Source organism: Ceratotherium simum, chromosome 5 (genome assembly GCF_057802395.1).
Source record: "Ceratotherium simum simum isolate JZ-2026a chromosome 5, ASM5780239v1, whole genome shotgun sequence".
NCBI classification, from domain to species: Eukaryota; Metazoa; Chordata; class Mammalia; order Perissodactyla; family Rhinocerotidae; genus Ceratotherium; species Ceratotherium simum.
This window is the reverse complement of record NC_141904.1, coordinates 64,093,951-64,108,921: the sequence shown is the minus strand read 5'-3', so window position 1 is coordinate 64,108,921 and position 14,971 is coordinate 64,093,951. Positions and strand designations below refer to the sequence as shown.

Sequence of the window (14,971 nt, the reverse complement as noted above, 5' to 3'; positions counted from 1 at the left end):
GTCTGGATTTCCACTCTTTGCGATTGCATCCCTAAGCATCACAATTTATCCTGTATTAAGCTTAATAAGGCATAAATACATATGACAGTCAGTATAATGTCATGGTTTTAAGAGTACAGGTCTTGAAATCAGAAACCCTGGCTTTGAATCCCCACTCAGCTACTTACTAGCTGTGCAACTTTGGGCAAGTTACTTATCCTCTCTGTGCCTTCATTTCTCCCTCTCAAAAGTGGGGCTAATGGCATTCTATTTCATTGAGTTGTCGGGAGGATTGAATATGGTATTATCCATTGTACCTAGAAGCAGTAACCAGTCACTAAGGTTTACCATTATTATAATAAGTACCATTAGGACAGACAACCAATTAAGCATCATCTGGCAGAGGAAGTTACTTTTTTGCATGTGTCAAAATTGTTTAACATATAAAAACAGTTGGGTTTTTTTAATGCTCTGAGGGAAAACTATGTTTTGGCTATTTAAAAAAATCTGCCAGAAAAAAGCCCAATCCTTGAAAAAGTGCTACATTGGACTTATATGAACTGCTAATTTAAGCAGTATAAGAAAGAGGGAGTAAAGGTGTTTAAAAAAATTAAAAATTTTTTGAGGCCAGCCCTGGGGCCCAGTGGTTAAGTTTGACATGCTCTGCTTCAGTGGCCCAGGTTCGGTTCCTGGGCGCGGACCTACACCACTCGGCGGCTGCCATGCTGTGGCAGTGACCCACATACAAAATAGAGGAAAGATTAGCACAGACGTTAGCCCAGGATGAATCCTCCTCAAGCAAAAAGAGAAAGATTGGAAACAGATGTTCGCTCAGGGCAAATCTTCCTCAGCCAAAAAAAAAAATTTTTTTAATTTTTTAAAGGATGAGAGGGCAAACAGCAAGAATGAGTATGAAAAAATACATAGTCAAAGAAATATAAGCACACACATGGCTCATCTTTTCCAAGAGGAGAAAGGCTCATAAATCGGTGGTGGGGTTGGACGGAAGTTAACTGGGAAAGGAGTGGCCAGGCTGCCAGCGCCCTGCTCTATCAAACAGAATCAGGAACTGCTTTCCTAACTAGCAGGTGCATTAAAGTGAGACCACTGATTTGAACACGTAGAGATGACTTACTCTGTGCCAGCCACTAAGCCAACACTTTCATTGGTCAATTCATTTTCTCAGCATCTCTATGAAGCAGGTACTAGATTACCCCATTTTCAGGATACAGAAAGGATATGGAAACTGCCCATAGTCTTGGTCTCTTACGTGCCATGCTCACGATCCTGAAGTGGCCAGTGCCGAAAGCCTAGCTCTGGAAATTTCTACTCCAAGAAAAGAGGAATCATGATGAGATTCTAATTAAAGCAAGAATTGCCTTCCATGATACCATGAGAAACAGATATTACCTCAATCATTCCTGGGGTTTTGTGGGGGGGGGGGTGCACGTGCGTGTGTGTGTGTGCGCGTGCACTTGCGCGCGCAAAAGACCTTTATAAATTAAAAGAAACACTGACTCTTAAAACTAGAAACAATTTTGTGGCAATAGTTAACTCATTCATTTAAGAAATACTTTTTAAGTGCTTGTTATGTACCACCAGGGGACTACAGTGTTAAGGGAGATAGATTTGCTCTTTGCCCTCATGTAGTTTAAAGTCTAACAAACGACACCAAGCAACAACAATAACAAAAAGTGTGAAACAAACTAGGACAGGAGAAGTTGAAGGTTCAGGGGGCATATAGCATCCTGGCGCATCTCAAAATACCCTCAAAGTTATCAGATTCCAGGCTAGCATATCTATAACAACTGTCTATGTTGAATGTGCACTTTTAGACAATGGTGAAATTGTATTTGCACACATGGTATTGCTTTCTAATTTGGCTTCAGTTTAAGCGTGGTTTGGATCTGAGCTAGAAGATCAGCACTTCTGAATCGTTTGTGGTTATGATGTAGAACCCCAGGTCTCAAGGTCTCATTCCACAGGATACTAGAGGGGGCGGAATAAGGATTTGAGGCCCAAAGAGTCTCAAGTGAATATTAGTGGGCTAATGTGGGGCTCCAAATCCTGGGCAATAGTGAAAGTATGGTCTTCTGGAATGACAAGTAAGCAAGGAACACCTCATGAGTGAACAACTTTGTAGAACTGCCATAAGCTCTTCATGAGCTATCTAGAGCCACCTTAAAAACTGGAGCGATGACTTTCCAAGCAGGCTCAAAAGAAGTTGTTTAGAACTTTAGATTTAGCATTAAAAGAAAAAATAATAATAATGTTCTTATAGATCATATTCTTTATGCCAAGTATGAAAGCTGAATGATCAAGAAAAATTAGGTGTACATCTTTATGTTACTAGGCTGCTCTGATGGACAGAGGTGACCAGCTTTGGAGGTCAACTGTTGTTACAAGCCATCAGGTCAGCTCCGACTCCTGGCGACCCTATGAATGAGTGATGTCCACAACGTCCTGTCCTCAACAGCCCTACTCAGCTCCTGTAGACTCACGCCTATGGCTTCCTGTATGGAGTCAATCCATCTTATATCTGGTCTTCCTCTTTTCCTGCTACTGTCTACTTTTCCCAGCATTATTGTTTTTTCCAAAGAATCCTTCCTTCTCATGATGTGCCCAAAGTAGGACAGCCTCATTTTGGTCTTTTTTGCCTCCAGTGATAGTTCAGGCTTTATTTGCTCCAAGACCCACCTGTCCATCTTTCTGGAAGTCCAGGGTGTCGGTAGAGCTCTCTTCTAACACCATACTACAAATGTATCAACTTTTTTCCTGTCAGCAGTCTTAACTGTTCAGCTTTTGCACGGGTACATAGTAACTGGGAATACGAGGGTGTGGATAATCTTGGCTTTAGTCTCCAACGACACTTTCTTACACGTGATGATCTTTCCTAATTGTTTCACTGCTGCCCTTCCAAGTCTCAGTCTTCTCTTGATTTTTTTGGCTGCAATCCCCAGCCCTATTCAAATCCCAACTCAGTACATTCTAGCTCTTTAAGCTGGGCAAATCACTTAACTCTGCCGAGTCTTATTTTCATCATATGTAAAATGGGGAGAGTAAAACCCAGATGGCAGGACTGCTACGAGAATTAAATAATTAGCACCAAGTAGGAACTCACTGAAGAGAATCTCCTGTCATTATCACTAACAGTATAAACTACTTCCTCTACATTACTCTTTGTTTGAAGTCAGTATTTGGAAGACTTTAAAAAATACACTAAGGTCATTAACCCATTTGGAAAGAAAAGATGACATACTTTCTCCCCATCTCCACTAAGCAAACATGAAACTGGATCAGAAAGGGCTCTGCCCAAGGTCACAGAGTTGGGCCACCACCAATTCCTGGCTTGGCACCTCATTCACCAGAATCCTGTGCTACCAGCATCATGGACTTATCTATTCCAGAACCCATCCACTGCTGACCAATCAGGAAACTATTCACTTTGATTCTGGCTCCTGGTCTCTCCCTATCATTTGGGTGTGGGTTTTCCTTCTCTGTGGAAATAGATGGCTTTGCCTCAAACCTCCTTCCTGCTGTTTTCAGTGGCGTTCTGTAAACAGAGTCATTCGTGATGTCATCTCTCAAATTTCCCTTGACAAGATTATCTCTCCCTAGTGACTAATGTCAATCATCACTCCTCTGGAATTCAGTGTTCATGAAGAATCAAAGACGTCTTTCAGTCAACCTATAATAACATTCAATTCCAGTAAAGCCTGGGAGAAGAAAATGGACTAAAAACTGTTACTTTGTTAACTCTACGTGACCTCAAAAAGCTCTCTTTCGTTCAGAGCACACTTTTGTGATGGGCCAATTTACCACAGAATCCACTTTTCCCCCTGAACTCGGGTAATTCTATATTCCTATTTATAGAACCAACCTCCAAACTGCACGTGTGTGTGTGTGTATATACGTATATGTGTACATATATATGTATATATATGTACACACATACCACAATTTCTTTATCCATTCATCCACTGATGGACATTTAGGTTGCTTCCTTATCTTGGCTATCGTAAATAATGCTGCAATGAACATGGGGGTGCAGACAACTTTTCGAGTTACTGTTTACATTTCCTTTGAATAAATACCCAGAAGTGGAATTGCTGGATCAGATGGTAATTCTGTTTTTAATTTTTTGAGGAACCTCCACACTGTTTTCCATACTGGCTGTACCAACCTACATTCCCCCCAATGATACACAAGAGTTCCCTTTCCTCCACATCTTCGCCAACATTTGTTATTTCTTGTCTTTTTGATAATAGCCATTCTAATGGGTGTGAGGTGATATCTCATGGTGGTTTTTATTTGCATTTCTCTGATGACTAGTGATAATGAGCACCCTTTCATGTACCTGTAGGCCATGTGTATGTCTTCTTTTATCTATTCAGATCCTCTGCCCATTTTTTTTTTTTTCTGGTGAGGAAGATTAGCCCTAAGCTAACAATTGTTGCCAATCCTCCTCTTTTTGCTGAGGAAGACTGGCTCTGGGCTAACATCATGCCCATCTTCCTCCACTTTATATGTGGGATGCCTGCCACAGCTGGCTTGATAAGTGGTGCGTAGGTTCGTGCCCAGGATCTGAACCTGCAAACTCCAGGCTCCAAAGCAGAGCACACAAACTTAACCACTACACCACCTGGCTGGCCCCCCTGCCCATTTTTTAATAGGATTGTTTGGTTTTTTGGCTATTGGGTCATATGAGTTCTTGATACATTTTGGATATTAACCCTTTATCAGATATATATGATTTGCAAATATTTCTTCCATTTGGTAAGTTCCCTTTTCATTTTGTTGATGGTTTCCTCTGCTGTGCAGAAGCGTTTTAGTTTGATGTAGTCCCACTTGTTTATTTTTGCTTTTGTTGCCTTTGCTTTTGGTGTCAAATCCAAAAAATCCTTGCCAAGACCAATGTCAAGGAGCTTACCCCCTACATTTCTTCTAGGAGTTTTATGGTTTCAGGTCTTACATTCAAGTCTTTAATCCATTTTCAGTTGATTTTTGTGTATGGTGTAAGATAGGGGTCCAGCTCCATTCTTTTGTATGTCACAATCCAGTATTCCCAACACCATTTACTGAAGAGACTGTCCTTTCCTCATTGTATATTCCTGGCTCTTTGTCCTAAATTAATTGATCATATATGCATAGGTTTATTTCTGGGTTCTCTATTCTGTTCCTTTCATCTGTGTGTCTGTAAAAGTGCTATATTTTGGGGTAGTTTTACAATGTAAATTCTAGAATATTTTCCACATGAATCACCTAATATTTTAATTTCTTGATATTTTTCCATTCCTTGCTAAACTCTCAGCAACTCCCAGACACTGTGATTGTGAGGAATTTTATTACATAATGAAAAGAAAAATTGTGTATTAGAAGAAACGTATTTTAGTGAATTATTTTGAAGGTTTAAGAAAAAGATTTAAATGTCATCCTTTAAAAATCTCTGTGCTCTTTATAGGTATTTCTATTTTCTCATCCTTACATTGCATATAAGCATTATAAATTCCAGTAATACAGTTAGACAATGGCAACACTGGTCCATTTGGGTTAACTTCTTCAGTAAATTCCAATCTTGCCAGGTCATTTTTCCCTCTACCAGGAGAAATATATGCATTAATATTTCCAGAATAGTGGACATTTGTAACATATTGCTATTTGGTCCCTAGTGTTGGCAGTCTTTGGTATTTTTAACCCTGAGTGCTGGTCTATCAAGCAACAGAAAACTCCAGCTCTGGGACACTTGGACAAATATACATTTGTCATATCTTTTACCGAAATTGCCATTTCCTTTCTCTTGAAATTAACACATCTTATCTTCCTGAGGGCTGGTAACGGAAAAAGTGTTTTTGAACCAGCCAAGATTAAACAATTCACACACACGCATGCGCACGCACACAGCCACACTCACATACTCATATCCTCCCTCTCTGGCATAATTTCTGACTTCCAAATTTGCATCCCAAGGCGGAAATAGGTGTAACTTGAAGCGTCAGCTTTGAGCCGCTCCTAGCATCTGTCCCGCAAAAAGCAAGTGTCTGAGAAATCCCTCCTGGGACTGGGGCTTCCCCTCGGGGGGTCCACGACTCTCCCTTCGCACTCCGCTCCACCCCCCGCCCCTTATCTCTAAACCCCGCCGTCGGGAGTGCCGACGTCCCCGCCCCCTCTCGCTGCCAAGAGCAGTTCTTAACCTTTTTTGGACCGGGCACCTACAGAAAGCTATGGACCCTCTCGGGATGGGGGCAGTGGTTGGGGAAAGCAAAGCTTAAAAGCTTTTCTAAATTTTCAGGAGACCATGGATTTGAAACACACCCCAAACAAGATTAAGAACCCCATCTCTAAAACTCTTGACTTGGGATGCTTAAATAGATAGGGGAGCTCAGATGCCAAATCTTGTCCCCAGTGAGAAACTGTAGAAAGGGAAGGCGTTCCTGCACTGGGACACTTTCACTTGTAAGAAACCAAAAGAAAGAGACAGTCAGGGACAGAAATCCATGGGGGGGGGGGGAAGAGCAGAGGGAGAGGACTGTTGCAAAGAGATGGGGACAGAAGAGAGAGAAAGAGACAGGGAAACAGAAACAAGGGAAATACAGAGGGGCACAGTGGGAAGGGGAGAAGAGACCACAGGGAGGGAAAGAGTGGCAGAGACAGAGCAGCATAGAGAGACAAGGCGAGGAAGAGAAATGAGAAATTCGGAAGGGAAAAAGCAGAAAAAAGAGAGGAGGCGAGAGAGGCAGACTGACTGCGAGCGCCAGGAAAGGCAGAGAACTTTCTCTGCTCTCTCTCCGGGGCAGGGATTATCAGAGAAGCCTATCTCCACGAGGTGGCGGGGACTGTGATCCGCTGCCCTGGCGCTCCCAACGCCTCCGGCCTCCGCCTCTTGCAGCCGGAGGCCGGCTGGGAGTCCCGCACCGGCTGCCCGAGGAGGGGACACGGTCTGGAAGGAGGCGGTCCCGCTTGCTTCGCTTTCTCCTCCCCTCTCCTCCTAGAGGCGGGCACCGGGGGTATTTGAGCGGCGGAGGACCCGCGGCCCCCCCGCCTCCGCCCCCCCAGCCCCCCATTCAAGAAGCTGCTCCGCTATCCCCGCCAGCACAGGGCGCCCGGCGCGCCTCAGAGCGCACGTTCTGCGCTTTCTCCTGCCCGCTCCCTGGACATTATGCGGCCGAGCAGCCGAGCCCCAGTCCTCCTCCTGCTCCTCCTGCGGCCCGAGCGGCTCAGCTCTCGGCAGGCGGCGGCGTTGCTCAGCCGAGCGCAGACGGGACCCTCGCGGCGAGATCTCAGCGACTCCTAAAGTCAAAAGTTGGCGGCGGGCGCCGGGCTCCGCGCGCTCTCCGCGGCCGCTGCCTCGCGTCGCCGCCGCAGCCAAGGAGGGCAGGAGGGAGGGGGGTGGGGGCAGCGGGGGAGGGGTGGGAAGCACCATGCAGTTTGTATCCTGGGCCACACTGCTAACCCTCCTGGTGCGGGACCTGGCCGAGATGGGGAGCCCAGACGCCGCGGCGACCGTGCGCAAGGACAGGCTACACCCGAGGCAAGGTAACGAGGCTTCGGCCCCCGGGACCCCTCTGCCCCTGTCACCACCTCCACAGCCGCCGCGCCCGGGAGCGGGCATCCCGCAGCGGAGGCCTCTTTTCCTTTTCCTAGAAAGAATTATCTCCCGCTTTGCAGCCTCTCCCTTCTTTAGGTCATTCCCAGCCAATTTCTAGAGAGAGACACTGTGGAACGAGCTTAGTCCCCTCCACACACACACTTTGGTTTTAGCCTGATCTTTCCACTTCCCCACCCCCATGCTCCAAACTATAGTTACTTAGTAACTGGGGGCACCAGATAGCGGCATGCTTTATTTTATTCAGGGTATTTGTCAGGATCTGAATTTATCTTATGTATTTTGACTTGTTCATTGTCTGGCTCGGAATGGTGTATCCTCAGCGCGTAGCCCAGTTCCTGGCTGTTCCTGGCACATAGTAGGTGTTCAACAAATATTTGTCCAATGATTGAGGGTGAACAGATTGACTCGAGTTGGCAAAAAAAAAAACCTGGAAAATAACTCAGGACAAAGCCCCACCTACATTTTAAATTAAAACCTGCGGAAAATTGAATTATTGGTTCATGTGCCTCTGCTTCTCTCTGCAGTGAAATTATTAGAGACCCTGAGCGAATACGAAATCGCGTCTCCCATGCGAGTGAACGCTCTCGGAGAACCCTTTCCCACGAACGTGCACTTCAAAAGAAGGCGACGGAGCATTAACTCTGCCTCTGACCCCTGGCCTGCCTTCGCCTCCTCCTCTTCCTCCTCTACCTCCTCCCAGGCGCATTACCGCCTCTCCGCCTTCGGCCAGCAGTTTCTATTTAATCTCACCGCCCATGCCGGATTTATCGCTCCACTGTTCACTGTCACCCTCCTTGGGGCGCCCGGGGTGAACCAGACAAAGTTTTATTCCGAGGAGGAAGCGGAACTCAAGCACTGTTTCTACAAAGGCCATGTCAATACCAAGTCCGAGCACACGGCAGTCATCAGCCTCTGCTCAGGAATGGTAAGTGGGCGCGCGCCCCCTCCCCGCACATCCCCTCCCGCCTCCTCACTCGCTTCTAGAAGATTTAATTGCTCTCTAGCCTAAGACCCTTGCTGCGCCGAATCTCCGCTCTGGCGTTAAATGTCTTCTAGAAACTTGTTTGCGTCCTGCGGTTTGGGTGGCTAGCCTAGTGCGTGCGCTTACACTCCAGAGGAGCGCACGCAACCGCCCCCAGGGGATTCTGGATGTTTCAGAGCTTTCTAGGGCCAGAACTCGGCTCAGCTGCGCGTTGCCCAATGCCGGCAGGCGGCTTGGAAATCGGTTTCCAAACTCAGAGGGAGTTGCCCTTGCTTGCAGCAAACTCGGCCGCCCAGGAGCGGAGCAGCTGAGCGCAGGGAGGACCCGACTCCTTATTGGCGCGTCTTGAGTCGGGGGTGTGCGCTGAGAATCCCCAGCCTCATACAGGGAGTTCCTTCTGTGTGTCGTGGAGGGCAGCGCGTAATCTAGAGTCCCCATATTCTCTCAGGGCCTTTTTTCACGCGCCAGGAACCCTGAGGCTGAGTAGGATTGACAGGGAACAGGTCCCGTCCCGGGAACGGAAGGGTGGGCCAAGGGCTCCGGGGGCGGGAAAGAGGGCGGAGCCTGACCGGGACGCATTGAATTAGGGTGGAAACTGGGAGCGGGGGGGTGCGGCGCAGTCCGACTCTGCACCCTGCTGGCGGGGTGGCCCCGAGAAGCAGAAATAATGAGAGAAAGCGTGGGGAGGCTGCCCAGACGAGATTTCGGTTCTTCTGGGGTTTCTACCACCCATGGCGGTTCCAGAGAATCGGAAGAGGGAGCCTGAGGCGCACGTTTCCCTAGAGAGGGAGGCGAGAGGGCGGGGCGGCCACCTCCCTGAGCTGCAAAATACGCACTTAGCAGGGGATCCAAGCTGGTACCCCGGCCCCCTGCTTACCTTCCCCCCTCCCCCCCACTTGCCCTCTAGTAGGTCCTACACGACATCCGCCCTCTTCCCCTATGACATTTGAGGACCCACTATAAAGTTCTGGCCCAAGCAAGAGTGGTCCTTGACTTTCCCAAGCGACGTGCGTTTCTGCCACGCGCGTATGACGCAGAAACTTTCCCGGGTCAGACTCTCACAGCCCACGGCGCTGTGCGCACTGCGCCCCCATGATGCGTTTACTCTGCCCCTGGGCACCCACACTCCCCGCTGCCACCTTTTCTAAGTGGGAGCAGGGATACTTACCTGGGGCGCTCGGCTGCCCCCTCCGCGCGCTGCTGTTTGTGGGTCCAGAGTTCCCCATCTAGATGTCGCGTCCATCGCCTCACAATGGAGGGGTCGGGTGGGGAGCGAGGCAAACCTGAAGACTGGGCGGCGAGAGGGAGGGTTTAGCCTGCTGGGTTACGGGGATGGGGATGAGCCCCTTTAGCCCCCAGCAAAGCTCCCGGAGCCGCGGCGCGCCGTTGAGATTGTTTGGGGGTGGGCGGAGACGGCAGTTTGGCGAAGGGGGAGGGGGTGTTGCAGTGAGTCATCGCTGCCCCAAGATCTAGCGCCAGAGCGCAGGAATCCTTCTGTTCTTCGAAAGGTTATGGCCCGGGTAGCATAAGTCAGGCGTCAGAACCCAGAGCATCAGACCGTCCCCAGATCCGGAGATTGTAACCCCCAATTCCAGAACCTTAGGATAGGGCTGCGTGTGTACGTCAAGTTTGTAAACAGTCTTTACTCCTCCTCCATCTCCGCCTCCACACCCCGCTGAGTGGCCCCAGCACTTGTATAAATACTTTGCTGCGCAGGACCTTAATTTCTATTGGCAGTTTCAGGTGGTAACTCACACGTGGAACTGCGAGTGGTAACTCTCTTTGGGAACTGAGGGCCAGGACTTCAGAAACCACTGCCTACACCATGATAATACCATTTATATTGCGTATAATTTGCTGTCTGCCTGTTTTGAGGGGAAAAGGTTTGGCATATATCTTAAAGATAGGCGCGCTGGCTGTTTCTATCTTCAGCGATTAATCTAGCTCCCCCTTTGTTTTCCTTCTGGAATTTATCTTTCCCCCCAAGACTTGCCTTTACCCACCGAGGAAATCTTTCACTCTTTCGAGATGACCATGCCAAACTTCCCTTACCCGCTGCCCCAGCAGTCAGTTATCAGTTTCCCTTAATTCCATCTCAGATGTGTCTCTCACCTCTTCTGTACATCCCTACCTTAATTCTAGCCTTTTGTACTTCTCTCCCCCTCATTAGGACTGATGTCTAAGAAATATTTCCATCTAGCTTCTTCTTCAGCCTTTTCTCTCTAATCCCTGCCACACACCACTAACAGATTAATGATGAGTAGGTGCAAGATCAGGTCAGTACCCTACTCACTCACTTTACAGAGCTCTCCATTGCCTAGTGGAGAGCTATAAACTCCTATAAACGATCAACTCCTTCATCTGACACTTCAGATCATTTACCATATACCTTCTCACCTCTCTCACATGCACACATCCAGTCTCATCTCTCAAGATTTTCTCTACAAACCGTGTATTTCCAGCAATCTGCTTTTGCTCCTTTCTCTGAATTTCTCTCCCGTCCCAGTCCTACCTCTTTGCCTTTGGGCCTTTGTATTTACTTGGTCATCTCCCTCAGCTTAAATCATACCCTTCTTTTAAAGTGTAACTTACTTACCTTCTTCCCCAGGAAACCATTTCCTAGTCCTTCAGACTGCTGTCATCTCTCTCCACCTTCATAGACACTTATCTGTTATCTCTTACCATGCTTAGTATGCTCTGCCTTGTATTATAGTTCTTGGTACCCGTATTCTATCCATTTCTCCTTGCCAGCAGGGTCAGCATTAATTCATTTCTCTTCCATACTGGAGCCTTGGATATTCTAGATACTTAGTACATATGTTTGAAAAAATGGTCACCTTAACCAAGAAAGGATTACTTTTCAATCAAGCAACTGTTTTGTGAATTGAAAACAAAATTGAAACAAAATCCTGAATCTGGTAGATACCATTTATTGAGCTCTTATTATTTGCCTGTCACTATAATAAGTGCTTTATATGTGCACTGTCTCATCCAAATCCTCACAACAATCCGTTTTACAGATGAGAGCACGGAGGCTTTGAGAGTTGCACACTTGTTCAAGGTCTCACAGCTAGTAAGTGACAGAGTTGGGCTTCCCACCCATTCTCTCTGATCCATACTCTTAACCATGGGCCAGAGACTGAGTCTGTGTTCCTAAAGAGAAATTTAGAGTTCTTTTTTAAAAAGGCACTGGACTGAAGTCAGGATACCTGAGTTCTAGACTCAGCACTGCCATGATTCTGCTGCTTCTGTATCGCTGAAGGGGAACTTTGGACAAGTCACTTCCTCCATCTGGGCCTTGGTTTCCCCTTTACCAATCCAAGGTGGCAGATCTTCACCAGATGAGCTCCCAGGTTCTTTCCCAGTATCTATGGCCCATCTCCAGTAAGTTTCACACGTTGTAGTCAGCTTCCTGCTGTGATTAGAGAACACCCAAGTTGTGTATTGAAAACGAGGAGAAATGCCTGGGTGAGAATAAATTTGTTAAGTCACTTTTTCTCTGGAAAACAACTACTCTGTCTCTTAGTCTGACCACACCAGAGCTGTCCTGTCTTTAAGTCAGTGGCTCATGAATCACATGGAGAGCTTTTTAAAAATAGCTTCTAGATTTTATCCCTGGAAATTCTGAATCTGCAGAGATAGGGTAATGCCACAAATCTAAAATTGTAAACAAACTTCCCAGGCAATTTTGATGCTTATCTGGGTTTGGGAACCTCAGTGTCTTAGCCTAATGCTTCGCAAACTTTATCATACATAAGAATACCCTGGAGTACTAATTAAAATTGCAGTTCCTGGGCCCTACCCCCAAAGATTTTGATTCAGTAGATCTGATTTGGAGTGGAGCACAGTTATTTGAATTTCTAACAAACTCCTGGATGATGCTGATGCTGATGCTGACTTTCAAGGACGGTCATTTCCCGTGTGTCCAGGGGAAGGTAAAAGGCCTGTGCTTTTTCTTTTCCAGTGTGGGGAAAAGGAACAATGGAGGATAAACTCAGTTTCTTCCTTTAAACACTGCCCACCGGCATGGCATAGAGAACTTTACACTGTTCTTGTAATGTTTGGTTTGAGTGGCTCAACCTTGAGGCATCATTTATCCTTTGCAAAATTTGTGGGTATGTGGGAAGGGGAAGAGAGAGATGTACATCTTTCAAGGTGCTTTGAATGAATGGCAAAAGCAAATTGTATCCTGGTGGTTACAGGCTAACAGCAGCAACACCAAAGCCACTAATGTGTTCTGAGCCCTTACAAGGTGTCACTTTGCTAAGTGCTTTACATGCATTATCTCGATCTTTACAAAATCCTTTTACAGTGGGTACTTTTATCCCCAATTGACAAACAAGGAGGCTGAAGCTCAGAGCAGTTAAGGATCTTACCCAAGGGGGGTGGGTGAGTGATAGTGCTGGAACTGGAACCTAGGGCAGCCTGACTCCAAAGTCTTGTGCCATGTCGCTCCCTGTTGCAAAAGGAAGGGATGTTGAGAGACTCATGTGACGGTGTCACAGGTGGCACCACCTTGAGTGTCTGTGGTCAATACACGCTTCCTGAATTAGAGTCGATGACAAGGCTTCCATGGGCTGGCTTTTCCCTGTAGAGCTCCAACTTGTCCCTAAGTTTCCAGGCTGTCTTAACACACAGAAACACCTCTTCCAACAGCGGAATGAATATGATTAGAACTTGAGCACCGCGGAAGTATTTCTTAGAGACAGATTTGGGTAGCAGGTGCAATAAACTAGAGTCAAATCAAGGGTATGGCAGAGAGTGAAAATCAACCGCTTCTCCAAATACGTCAGCAGCATTTTCACTTTGAGCAGCCCTCGTGGGAAAGGGATTGGGTGAAATGGTATCATCTCTACTTGGCAATGTTTCGTTGTTTTTTTTCCTCCCAATGACTGGGTCATATTAAATCAACCTCTCTCATCTTTCTTCATTTGCAGCTGGGCACATTCCGGTCCCATGACGGGGATTATTTTATTGAACCACTACTGCCCATTGATGAACAAGAAGATGAAGAAGAACTAAACAAACCCCACATAATCTATAGGCGCAGCACCCCCCACAGAGAGCCCTCAACAGGAAGGCATACCTGTGACACCTCAGGTATTTGCTTCTTGCTTACGCAGAGATCCCAGCTCTGTGAGATGGGTTAATTGCCGTGTTACAGAGATGTAGTTCTTTCACAGTCTACAAAATGCTTACCGTATACGTTATCTTTTATTCAGTATTCGAGTGAGGTAGGTATATCTCCATTGTACAGATGTGGGAGCTAAAGAGAGGTTTAGTAACTTGTCTAGGGTTGCACAGCTAACATGAGAAAGCCGTTGTTGAAGTTGCTAATTTTTAGGCTTAAGCTTTAGTAATGTCTTTAGGCTATTACACCCATCTCTTCAATCAGCAGTTGCTTGTGTTCTCTTGGTGTCTTGGTGTTTTCTATTCATTTGTTTTTTTTTGTTGTTTTTTTCTTACCATGCAGGGTTATGAAACAGTCTTACAAATGAAATTCACAAAAGCTTGTGTGTGTTTATTGGAATTTTCTCATCAGGTTCGGTTTAGCTAATGTTCTGTGGCTTCAGGAAATATAGGAATGGAACTATAGGTTGCACTGTCAGGTTTCAATCAAATCCATATATGTCCACCACTAGATTTCCTTCCATCCTGGCCAGATTCTTTGAGGCTTTATCCTGACATGTTTGGCCATTGACAGGGATATGTCATTCTGGGCATCTTGGAAAGTTTATGCTTGTCTTTGTTTCTCAGTCTGCAGTCTTGAAGCAACCGTTCACTGTCTTTAAAGCCTGGTTACTTTCTCCCTGATATAACTTATAATTATAAATCATCCCTCCATTTGGTCCTCTGTTTAGGTTTGTTAAAATACATTTTTTTATTCTGGGACTTCCTGTTTCTAAAACTTTATCCTTCTCCCTGTTCTTTGTTTTTAAAAGTTGCTTCTCCAAATTAAATAACTTCTCAGTCTTTCTGGCATCTCCAAATAAGACTAAAATTCAAGACCAACAGAGGATTTCCTACAATGCCTCCCAAATGATCATTTGTTTCATCTTGTGTCTGTATCAGTTCTTCCACTGTGATGGTGGTGTCCTATTCCCTCCTGGAATTATTATTTCTACAGTGAATCCTTTAATAAAAGATAACATCGGCTGCTTATAACCTGAGAGTAACCAAGTCTAAGGGAGTAGCATCATAGATTTTTTGGCTTTATCCCATCCAGTGCTGTGTTCTTACCACCAGGGCTGGATGGAATATAAATGAAATATTCTGCTGGTTAGACTCTCTGTGAGCCAAGGGGTGGGGGTGGGAAGCTGAGGGAGGAGTGTACGCAGAAATAATAGTCCCAGCAGCTTTCATGGTGCCAAAACTGCCAGCCGCCAGCAAGTTTAATGGCAAGA

At 46.2% G+C, this 14,971-nt stretch overlaps 2 protein-coding genes across 5 annotated transcripts in view; one reads left to right on the top strand and one right to left on the bottom strand.

The window, feature by feature from the left end:
* LOC106803103 (uncharacterized) overlaps positions 1-9,939 on the bottom strand; it is a 300,006-nt gene extending 290,067 nt beyond the window's left edge. For all 3 annotated transcript variants that reach the window (XR_015552240.1, XM_087431287.1, XM_087431285.1), the window contains exon 1: positions 9,736-9,939. Coding sequence is in view for 2 of the 3 variants with exons in the window: in XM_087431287.1 (XP_087287413.1) it covers positions 9,736-9,810 (75 nt within the window). In the remaining variant the exon portion in view is untranslated. The remainder of the gene's footprint in view (positions 1-9,735) is intronic.
* ADAMTS9 (ADAM metallopeptidase with thrombospondin type 1 motif 9) overlaps positions 7,398-14,971 on the top strand; it is a 164,339-nt gene continuing 156,765 nt past the window's right edge. For both annotated transcript variants that reach the window (XM_014793538.2, XM_004419896.3), the window contains exons 1-3: positions 7,398-7,512; positions 8,110-8,510; positions 13,505-13,667. In XM_014793538.2, coding sequence (XP_014649024.2) covers positions 7,398-7,512; positions 8,110-8,510; positions 13,505-13,667 — 679 coding nt within the window. The remainder of the gene's footprint in view (positions 7,513-8,109; positions 8,511-13,504; positions 13,668-14,971) is intronic.